Source organism: Triticum urartu, chromosome 1, assembly GCF_003073215.2.
Source record: "Triticum urartu cultivar G1812 chromosome 1, Tu2.1, whole genome shotgun sequence".
Lineage (NCBI taxonomy): Eukaryota > Viridiplantae > Streptophyta > Magnoliopsida > Poales > Poaceae > Triticum > Triticum urartu.
The window spans coordinates 490,944,698-490,956,228 of NC_053022.1; the positions used below are offsets into that span (position 1 = coordinate 490,944,698).

Genomic DNA, 11,531 nt, shown 5'->3' on the forward strand with positions numbered 1-11,531 from the left:
GAAGCCAAAGTCCATGGCAGCCCTCACGACACTCATGACCCGTTTCTGCGCGGGCAAGGATAGCTGGTTGGCCCGTAGCAACAACACAGCAAGCAACCTTGGCACATCGGAGGCCAGAGACAGCAACGGCAAGCCACGTCACAACAGATACAGCGCCGCAACGACGGCGATAACGCTGAAGACACGACAGTCAATGTAGGATTCAGTGGCTCTAAATCTGGTCAGCGGAAAAAGTCGTTCAAAAGAAACAATCCGGGCCCGTCCAGTTTGGACCGCATACTCGACCGCTCGTGTCAAATTCATGGCACCCCCGATAAGCTAGCCAACCACACCAACAAAGAATGCTGAGTGTTCAAATAGGCCAGCAAGTTGAATGCCGAAAGCAAGGAAAAGGGGCTGCATAGCGACGGCGAGGAGGAGCCCTGGCCGCCGAACACATGAGGACAGAAGAAATTTCCTCCCCAAGTGAAAACGGTGAACATGATATACGCAACCCATATCCCCAAGCAGGAACGGAAGCATGCACTCAGGGACGTCTACGGTGGAACCCTTATCCCTTTATAAGGGCGGAAGAAACTATGCGCCTCCCCACCTGCCTGGTAAATTCTCTTATTCCCCAAGCACCGTGATTAATGGCGTGGTTGGGTTACCCACACCCGTATTGATGAGAATCCCGTGATAAGGGGACACGATCTCTGCTTCGACAAGACGTGCCAAGAAAACCGTCTCACAATATGTGCAGTAGCTGGTTGAGAAAAACGGTTCGAATAATGACCGGGCCATGGCGTGATGTCACGTTATGAAAATTTGTCAGCAAATTAGATTTGTGGAAATATTATACTCTCTATGTGGAATTTGTTTTGCAGAGCGGGACACTATCCTTGTGTTCAAAATCTTCTATGGAGTATTCAAAGGAGGAACCCGCCTTGCAATGCCGAAGACAATCTGCGCGCCGGACTCGTCGTCATTGAAGTCTGGTTCAGGGGCTACTGAGGGAGTCCTGGATTAGGGGGTCCTCGGACAGCCGGACTATATCCCTTGGCCGGACTGTTAGACTATGAAGATACGAGATTGAAGACTTCGTCCCGTGTCCGGGTGGGACTCTCCTTTGCGTGGAAGGCAAGCTTGGCAATTTGGATATGTAGATCTCCTCCCTTGTAACCAACTCTGTGTAACCCTAGCCCCCTCCGGTGTCTATATAAACCGGAGGGTTTAGTCCGTAGGACAACAACAATCATACCATAGGCTAGCTTCTAGGGTTTAGCCTCTTTGATCTCGTGATAGATCAACTCTTGTAATACTCATATCATCAAGATCAATCAAGCAGGAAGTAGGGTATTACCTCCACCGAGAGGGCCCGAACCTGGGTAAACATTGTGTCCCCCGCCTCCTGTTACCATCCGCCTTAGACGCACAGTTCGGGACCCCCTACTCGAGATCCGCCGGTTTTGACACCGGCAGTTACCTAGATATTCTGGACTTTCACAAATTGTTGTTCACCCTGATGATCAAGAGAAAACGGTATTTACTTGACCTTTCGCCATGTATGCTTACCGTTTTATGCCATTTGGACTGTCTAATGGATGTGCTACCTTTCAGCAGTGCATGACTACAATATTTGTTGACTTTGTTGAAGACATTATGGAAGTATTAATGGACGGTTTTCCATCCATGGAACTTCATTTGATGATTGTATTCACAATCCTAACAAAGTTTTTGCATAGGTGTGAAGACACAAATTTAGTCTTGAACTACGAGAAATGTCATTTCAAGCTGAATGAAGGAATTGTGTTAGGCCACAAGATATCCAGAAGGGGCATTGAAGTCGACGGAGTTAAGAGTGATGCCATAGAAAAGCTACCATATATCCATGTGACGTAAAAGTGATATGGAGTTTGCTAGGGCATACATGCTCTTATAGACGCTTCATTAAAATTTTCTCTAGTATTTCGAAACAGTTGGCTAATATTATGTAGAAAAACATCCTTTCAACTTCAACGAAAAGTGCATCTTGGTTTTCGAACAACTAAAGCGATCTTTGATCAAAGGACCAATCATCAAACCGCTTAAATGGGATCAGCCTTTTGAGGTAATTTGTCAGATCAACGACAATAAAGTAAGTGTCGTGTTAGCACAACACAAAGGTGACAAACTTGATCTTATTTATTATGAAAGCCATACTCTAAATGATGTCCAAAGGAATTATGTTATTGATGATAGAGAATTATATGATGTGATATTTTCTTTGGAAAAATTCATATCTTACATTATTGATACAAAAGTTGTAGTCTACACGAATAGTGAGGCAGTAAAAGATGTACTCACAAAAAAAGACTCGAAGCCAAGAGATCCAGCGGGCTCCCCTTTTATAGGAATTCTATATGAAGATACTAAACCGGATTGCGATAGATGCTAAGAAGATGGATGTCTCATTGACAACGCAAAATGAAGCAAAGGGACAGGAAGACAATGTATGCATTCCTCATGGTTCAACCATATCTCCTGATGGGATCACGACACGAACGCATGGGGACCCCCCCCCCCTCTTGCAAGCTATACAAGGACATCTACTTCAAAAGTTAGTGCGAAAAGGTACATGACTTTGATACAAATAATCATCCTAACGGTTTATGCCCCAATAAGTTGTTCAGGACAAATTCATCAAAGAATCCGCCGAAAAGGGAAAAGAAAGTTGGAACCAAAGCATTTCTAAAGAACAAGTCTTGCGAGAAGCACAAAAGTAGCCCTTGCCACATGTACATGTTTCCCTAAAGCTAAAAATTTCCATCTCTTTGACTTGGGCTAAAAATTATGTGCAAAATTAAGGTTTTTCCAGGTAGTACAACCGCTTGTAGGACTGCGCCGGTCGTACCATGCGCTGCCTCGGTTTTTGGGACTTTCGGTTAGTCATGCTCGAATGAGGTACGACTGGCGGTACAAGCACCAACACTCGCACCATAGGCCGTCTTTCATTCTGGATACAAAACCCCTTTTCATTAAAAAAATCTTGTTTTGCAGGTACCGAGAAGCAATACGACCCCTGGTACGAGCACTAGCGCTCATACCATCGGCTGTCTTTCGTTTTAGATGATTTGAACGCTGGCAAAAGGAGGCGGTGCGGTCACAAGCACTTGTACCGTGCGCCTCCTTCGCTCGGAAGGCATGATCTTGTGCTAATTTGATCCGGTTTCGTTCAGTTTGTTTCCTAATCTTTTCCAACTGCCTTTAGCTTGCGAAATCTTGCGACCTAACCCTCTTATATACCGCTCTAAGGCCTTCCTTCTTCTCACAAATAACAAAACCAAATCTCTTTAGACCTTTATCGAGTTTTTGTGCAGAGAAGCCATGGCGTGTTCTTGGGATGAGAGGCAAATCTCTTCTTAGGAGAGGGAGGAGAGGGACACTCTGTTCATGGAGATCGACACGGAGGTGGTCGAAGAGGAGGCGCAGGCGACCGTGACGACCACAAGGTTGACCCATCCACGTATGGCGCCGTCAATACAGCGGACTCCGGTGAGGAAGAGTAGCACATGGGACACCACCGTGGCTTGGTCCCAGGAAGCCCACTTCTGCTCTTCCCCTCCTGCAGTTTCATTTCCCGGGGCTCATGGCTGGTGAGTTTGCCAGACATGGGGAAAACAAGACGTGGGGCATGGACTCCGCCACGGGCGGCGATCATTTAGAGTATATTTATTTTGTCCACAAAATAACGCGGATACATAGTAGTAGTACATTAGACTGAGATCATTCAAGCTTGTGTTAAAATTAAGGGTAAAATTAATATGATTACAACGAATTTTCACCGAGAATAAAAGGCAGTCAAACTGCCGAAAAAAACGTAAATGGATCCTCTACTTTATTCCCTATGCTACTAATCTTCCTTGTGCAAGGTGTTAAATGGAGGCCATGTGCCACCACCATTCTGGCAGTCATGTCCTTGTCCGGGCCTCCAAAAAAATGAACTAACCTGACCGGAGACCTATGCACACACAGTCCAAAAAAAGATAAAAATGAACAATCCTACTCCTTGATTTCGATGGGTGTCGTTGAGAATTTTCCGGTCAGAACATCGACGAGTGGCCGAAGAACATGTCGTCCCTCGGCTCGTCCTTGGTCCTCGAGGCGTCGTAGTACATCGCGTCGCTCTGTTGCTGCTGCTGCTCCTGCATGCTCGGGTACGAGTACGAGGGGTTGCCGAACCCGGACAGCGCGAACCCGCTCATCTCCGCGGGCGCGCCGCCGCCGTCGACGCCGCCGAACCCGTCGGGGCGAAGGCTGGAATAGCCGCCGGCGCCCTGCAGGTAGCTCGCGGCCGGTTGCAGCGTCGCGGCGCGGTACCGTGCTGCTGCGGCGGCACTCCCGCGCGCAGCCGGCACGTCGTGGTTGTGCTTGCCCTCGTACGTGGTGACCACGGCCCGCAGGTCCTGCGACGCGCGCTCCACGTGCTTCCGCACCGGGCAGTTGGGCGTCGTGCACTTGTAGTAGCTCCTGCCGAGAAGAGAAAGGCAAAGCCGTGCATGTCAGCTCACACGTGTCCAACATTCGTGCTTCATCTCAAGAAGTTCGGTAAACCTTCAGCTCGAACGTACCTCGGGTTTGGGTTGCCCTTGACCACCTTCTGCCCGTACTTGCGCCACCGGTAGCCATCGTCGAGGATGTCGATGTCGCTCATCGTCTGGACGACGACCCTCGGCTCCCGCACCGTCCGGTTGCCGACGCCCATAATCGTCGCCTCGCCGTCGCTCCTCCATCTCTTGCAGTCAGGCTCCTCGTCGTCGAACTGATCATCACCGCCGCCGACGGCTCCGGCCAGCCTCGAGCTCACGCCGTTCATCTCGTCCTCCCCGTAGGACGCCGAGGAGTTCTCGGGCGTGCCGGAGAGCGCGTCGCTCGACGCGTCGTTGGCCCCGTGGCACTGCAGCGCGTACGACGACGACACCGCCGAGCCGGAGCCCCGGCGCGGGTTCTGCGGCTTGGGGTGGTTGTGCGTGCCCTTGTAGACGATCTCGGTGACCTGACCGTCGGGCGCCTGCTCCACCTTCTTCTTGGTGGGGCAGCCGGCGAAGGAGCACTTGTAGTAGCTGCGCGGGTTCTCGCTCCCCTTCATCTGCTTCTGCCCGTACTTGCGCCAGTTGTAGCCGTCGTCCGACGACGGCCGCCGGCTCTGCACGCGGTACCCGGCCGTCCCCGACGGCACCGGGACGCTGTAGGCGCCGTTCCCGAGCACGTCGGGCGCCGTCGTCGCCATGATGGTCGACGTGGTCGGCGGCTCGAATTGCGTGGTGAACTCGGCCGGCCTCGCGCCCCCGTTCATGCCCGTGTCTTGGTAGCTCCACGGTTGCTGCTGCTGCTCGTACGAGTCTCCCACCTACAGTAGCACAATATATTAGAGATCATGTAGTACAAGTGCACGGGCACAATTGGTACAATGGTTTTGACTTGAGCTTAGAGTGTGACAGCGTTGACTACAGTGTTTTAATTTCCAAATGATATTAAGAGATAATGCGTGTGTGCATTTTTTTGACCTGATAAGCATAAAGGCATGTGAAGACAAGTCACATATTGTGAACAAGTCAGGAGATGACATTAGTTTTTTTTTTTAGGAAATCAGAAAAAATAGTATGTGGGGTAGAAGTACTCCTACAGTAGAAGTGTGGCAAACGCTGAGCGGGCCTCAATGTTCTGAGTAGGCTTAAATTATGTGAGCTAGAAGTACAAAGAAAATATTATGAGTGGGCCTGAATATTCCAAGTAAGAAGCCGGGGTCGTCTATCTTCCAGTCAACTGTCAAAATGTCGTTCTCTTAACGAGTGACTTTGCATGTAGTTGATCATTCGGTCTTACCAGTTGAGCCATGGGCATGGCCGACTGCAGGAAGGAGGACGCGGTCGTGGTGGTCACCGCCGGCAGCGGCGCCGTCGTCTGGAACGTGAAGCCGGAGTACTGCCGCTGCTCGTCCTGGCTGGTGCTTCCCTGCAGGCCGTCGTTCTCCGGCGTCCCCATCCAGTTGAACTGGTGCGAGGGGAATGCGCCCGTCGTCGGCGATGCGAATAGCTGAAACAAGCACACCCACATCTGTCAGCTTCCATGTTTGAAATAAGCCACTTGCACCGTTGCAGTGCACGCATGCGCGGCACGGCGGGAGGGATGATTACGATGAACTGCTCGATCGGTGCTTACGCTGGGGGTGAGGAGGACCGGCGAGTCGAGGAACCCGGAGGACATGTTGAAGTACGACGACGGGGACGCCGGCGGGAAGGAGGACGGCGGCGTCATGGCCATGGGTATCGACAGCCTTGATCCACCTCTGCCGCCAGCAGAGAACGAGGTGTTCGTTGCGAAGGCGAGCGCGACAGGTCCCGAGTTGGCCAGCGCAGCGCCGGAGCTAGCTAGCTTGCAGCCGTCGAGGTCACCGGCGGCGAGGGAGACGGCCGGAGAGGGAGAAGGGGAGCAAAGAGCGCGCGCAGCTGGGAATGGGATCGATCGACGGTGATGAGATGACTCTCCGGACAGGACCGGCCGAGGCCTATATAGAGGTTTGAATATTTGACCGTTGACTGGTCAAAGCAATGCTTCTTTGACTGGCGGCTACGACCAGCGCGATGGTTAGAAGGATGGGATACCCACCAATGGGAGTGCGCTTGGTGGCTCACGTGGCGGGTTGCGGGACCTCTTTGGAGGGGGCTGTGCGGAGGCGGGTACAGTTTTGGGTGGGCGGAGGGAGTGACGGCCGTGGATCGTTTGTCTGACTAGTTCTTGTCGACTGGGATCATGGCCTGGGCCAACCACAATGCGCTCGTTGATTAGTTAAATTAAGCCACATCTCAGTATCGCTTTGCGGCGACCGGGAGACTTGTCTTGACAGTGTTCATTAAGCTCATTTTTTGCTGGGAGTTAATTAAGTTTAGTTAAATATAAAGTTTTGTTAAATATAAATTTTTTGCTGGGAGCTAAAAATTGTTAACTGAACACTTTGTTTCCAAAATAAGTCGGTTCATTCTCGGTTTTCAAACATTTGGCACCCAAAAGAAATACTGTAGCACCGATGCAATTTGACCAAAATGTTACTACAACATCTTTGTCTCCTTTTTCTATGGAAAGGGAGAAATTCATTCTTTCAACCTATTATTAATCTAGACGACACACAAAACCACGAGTTATTAGTAGAAGAGTATATAAAGTGAAATATATGATAAAACCATAATTACAAAATGACAGCAGAAACCTTCAGTTGAATATAAATCGGTCGACGATGCGTTGCCCGCGGGCGTCATCATGGAGCTCTCCGACCTTTTCCAACTCTTAGGGGATGTGTCTTTGAGTGAAACCCTATGGTCTTGTCGCACGGTCGGGCGACCGCATCGTTCCCATATCGCTTCCCTCCCTGGAGCGTCGGTCCCTTCCATGCTTTCCCAGAGTTGTACATGCATGATATCATGGTTGGCAGGTGCCAGACCAATGATGCGGGTGGTTGGCATTGCTACCCGTGTGAAATGATGATGGTGGAGAGAGGGGCTAGGTAGTGGCATGTTCTTTGTTGTCGACTGCCTGGCATGTCCATGGGTTTGTTCTCACGCCTTCTTGTTAGAGGTGAAGTCGGAGATGCATCTGGAGAGGTGACATAGTGGCAATGATGCCGTACAAAAGGTAGGTTTGATTCAGGAATCTTTAATGGTCATGCCTGCCAATGTAGGTGCAAGATGTGCTTCTGTCCCCCTTCAAGGCTTGTCATCGAAGTATGAGCTTCATCATCCTCAACGCCTCTAGTCGTTTATATGGCATAAGTCAGCGTGTATCTCTTGAGATCACGCTGAACGCTCTTGGTTTGTCTTCTACGGTGAAGTCGAAGTTGCTTGGTCGGAAAGAAGTGATGACAATGAGGATTTCTGGCAACCTCGGCGAAGGTTATCTCTTAGATGGTGTATCCGGCTCTTACTGGACAACCAGGTCGCATGGGTGCCTATCTTGTGGGTGTATTGTACCGGTTTTTCGTTAATTGACCGGGCAATCCCCTTCTCATTGAATGGATACAACCCTTAGGGCTTTTGTTTCAAAATAAAAGGACAATAAACATCTTGGAATTGGGGATGGGTGAGAGGAAAGGGCGCAAATATAGGTATTTAGCCACATGCCTAGCCTAGGCTTAAAACTCTCTAAACTTTTCCAGCTGACCGCCCATCAGTTCAGAATGAATAACTAGGTTGAGAATAATAATCGTCTTTATCAATTTGGAAACTTGCATTGGTGTAACCAGGTCTGACCTAGGCTAGAAACTCTCCTAAAATTCTTGTTTGGTGATACAAAAGGGACAAATGAGCAGAACAATTGAGTTAGGCTAACCCTTAGGTCTGACTATACATGGTATTGCCCTGTCTATGACCCTATAAGTCACATCTTTCGAAGCGCGGTCTTTAAGAAGGAGATTGTGCATCCATATCAATGTTTTTTCTCAAAAAGGGAGGAAATACCTCAGCCTTTGTGTCAGATTATGCACTCGATAATATATTATTAATTATTGAAACAATGGCAAGCAAAGCTAAGCACTAAGGCCGATCAACTCGGCGTGAACAAAAATAAAAGAAGAAAATCCGAGGCCATCTGCCTAGGACAAGCCTTGCGACAACATATCCAAATCCTACTACAAAATTTAGAAGCTATACAGTCACAAACCAAGGGTGCAGCGCTCCAAGACAACGCCTTCCAGAAAAAATCACCGCTCGCACGCCCATACTAGCTGGTCCAGCTAGATGTCCGAACAAGGGCTATCAACCCCAAAGCAATCCTCGAACCAACGGCTTCAACTAGGCAACGACGGGTGGACGTCGACACTGCCTATCCGACTGGATCATGGGTTTCCACCCGGAAAGAGTGCATCCAACAAGTGAAAGCTAGTTCCGACATTTTCATCCCGGAGGATATCAAACCTTGTTGCCAAATCTAAGCAGCGGAGGTCAGAGCTAAGCATGATGGTGATGCCTTTAGCAAAAGGGGCAACGCAAATATGTAGCTGCTGGATCTGACCGTTGGAGGTCAAATTACGAGTTCTCTCCGTACAAGGAGCTGTGCTTTGCAACATTAAGTCTCTAGGTTATACATGTACTGAAATCCAGAAGAATGGACTGAAATTGATCCCAAAGATTAGAAAGGTGATTGCGATTTAAGAAAACTACGGGCAATTTAGAAATAGACAAGCCTTAGCTAAACCGTGGCGATGGTCGGATAAATTTATTTTCGGCCAATAATTGTTGGCTAACTTAGCAAAGCTATCGAGTAATACGGTATTCGGATGCTTAAACTTATGCCCCTCGTGTAGCCGATGATATGAATTTTGTACTATCAGTTGATGACTGGTTCCACGATTCGGATTGACAAAACTGCACTCCCGGTATATCCTGAATTTTTGTTTTCAAGGGGAAAGTCACAATGGCCAATTATTCTGGATGGAATGAGGTATGTATGGAGCTATGGTGAGGGCTTGACCCCTTCTCTGACTGCTCAGTTACTGCGGATTGAAGCTAGGAAGTAAGAGAACTCCAATGGGTCGATCCAAACGGACGACACGTCTGTTCGTTTTTTGTTTGTTTGGGTCGGTCGCCCGTCCGACAGCCGTCCTGTTTTAGATTTGGATCGGCAGTGCGTCCAACGCGCTGACCAATTTCATGTCCGCACTCAATTTTTTAAAAAGGCCCGCGGTCATATATCATGTCAGCGGCCATGTCTCATGCCAGCACCATGCCAGCTTCAAAAAAATATCACCACACAGTTCATGCTGGCGCACTCGCCAGCGGCCGGCACACATGCCAACACACAAAAAGGGATGGAACTTGAGTTCGACCACGCCAACGCGGCCCCGTGGTCATGCCAGCACACCTGCCGGCATACAAAAAAGGACGGCGCTCGCCGCCCCGAGATCACTCGTCGTTGAACCTGAGCATGCCGGCCTGCATCTTTTCAAACCACGGCCTCTTCCTGGCGACACGGTGTTGAGATCCACCTTCATAATCTCCACCCCGGTCATCATGCTCGCGAGAGCCACTTCTTTCACCTTGGTCTTGGTGTTGGCGGCCTCAATCTCTAGCATCTTGGCTTGCTTCTCCGCCTCTATCTTAAGCATCTTGGCTTGCTTCTCCGCGTCCATCTCAAGCCTCCTCCGCATCCCACTTGTCCTCCTTCTTGGAGTTGGTCTTCCCCCGCGGCCGTGCCTTCTCGCCGTCCCCAACCTCCTCCACAGCTTGCTTCTCCCCACGCGACTTGAGGGCGGCATATTGCGCCTTGAACTTCTCCTCGTCTTTGATGACCCTAAAGCAATGGGAGAGATTGAAGCTCCTGCCATTGTGTTGGACCTTGAATGCCTCCAAAGCTTGAAATGCCTACAAATGCATTTCATGCAAGCATATTGGCAAATGGTATGCAAATGAACACCAAGCATAAACTTGAAGACACAAAAGAGGGCGGCTTGCTAGCATACCATGTCTTGCATGCCGATGCCGCTCACGGGGCGGGCCTTGACGCTCTTAAGAGTGGCACAAAACTTGTTGCACTCTTGTTGTATCACCCTCCATCGCTTCAAAATGGACACCACCCGCGCGTGCTCACTATTTGGTAAAGGCGGAAACTTCTTGAGCTCGTGAAACTCACGGTGGGCACGAATCCAAAAAGTTGAATGCTTTTGTTCGGCGCCCGTCTTGGGGTCTTGCCCAATGTCTCTCCAACACTCGCAAAGAAGTTTGTCCTCGGCCCTCGTGTATGCCTTGGTCCGCTTGCTCTTGCGCTTCGGCTTCGGCCCGACGGCTTGGTTGGCGAGCTCGTCCTCGAACAAAGGCACCTCTTCGATGTCGCACGCGTCCTCTTCCTCTTGCCTGTAGTCCTCCGGAAACTCATGGTCAAGTGGGAAGCCGTCCAGGTCCATACCGACCTGATCACGCATGAAGGCCGCCTGATCTTGATCGTAGCCAGGGAACGGCGTGAACGCCCCTCGGCCATCCTGGCTTTGTGTCTCGCCCGGCGCACCAGCCTCGAAGATCAGGTTCTGCATGTAGTCCTCGTCGCCGGCGGCCGACATTCCGTCGAACAGGTTGTGTGCGCCCGGCTGCACGTCGGCCGGCATCTGCCGCGCGCGTTTCCTCGCGCCTTCGGATGACAAGCCACCGGCCACTGGTGTGGCGTTGAGGTCGATGGGCGCCGGCGCGGGCGTGGAAGGCGCCACCACGCTCACCTCGGGCGAGCACTCCCCGGAGAGGCGGGACGCCTGCAGGTAGACGTGGAAGCCGGGCATCGGGGTGCAAGCCGACGCGTGGGGCGAGTCAGGCAGCACCATCCGAGGGAACGCAGACGAGCCGGTGCTGGTCGCGGCCATGACGGCGTTGACGAGGTCGTGCAGACTAGGGTTTAACCCTAGCATATAGAGCGCCTCCCTCGTTGCCGCCACGACACGGGCGTTGGTGACCTCCTGCTGCGCGGCGGCGACGACGGCGGCCGCTGCGATGGCTTCATCCCTCGTGCCTGCGGCGTGCCTCCGGCCCTTCCTCTTG

At 50.9% G+C, this 11,531-nt stretch overlaps 2 protein-coding genes across 2 annotated transcripts; both read right to left on the reverse strand.

The window, feature by feature from the left end:
• Positions 1 to 3,739: 3,739 nt before the first annotated feature.
• Positions 3,740 to 6,491, reverse strand: LOC125521534 (WRKY transcription factor WRKY24-like). The gene is made up of 4 exons (XM_048686592.1): positions 6,181 to 6,491; positions 5,845 to 6,054; positions 4,590 to 5,368; positions 3,740 to 4,488 (listed from the first exon to the last, which is right to left on the reverse strand). Exons 1-4 carry the CDS (start codon positions 6,280 to 6,282, stop codon positions 4,062 to 4,064), a joined length of 1,518 nt encoding a protein of 505 aa, XP_048542549.1. The 5' UTR covers positions 6,283 to 6,491; the 3' UTR covers positions 3,740 to 4,061.
• A 3,648-nt stretch (positions 6,492 to 10,139) lies between these two features.
• On the reverse strand, positions 10,140 to 11,275 carry LOC125532955. The gene is made up of 2 exons (XM_048696795.1): positions 10,469 to 11,275; positions 10,140 to 10,370 (listed from the first exon to the last, which is right to left on the reverse strand). Exons 1-2 carry the CDS (start codon positions 11,273 to 11,275, stop codon positions 10,140 to 10,142), a joined length of 1,038 nt encoding a protein of 345 aa, XP_048552752.1.
• Positions 11,276 to 11,531: the final 256 nt, after the last annotated feature.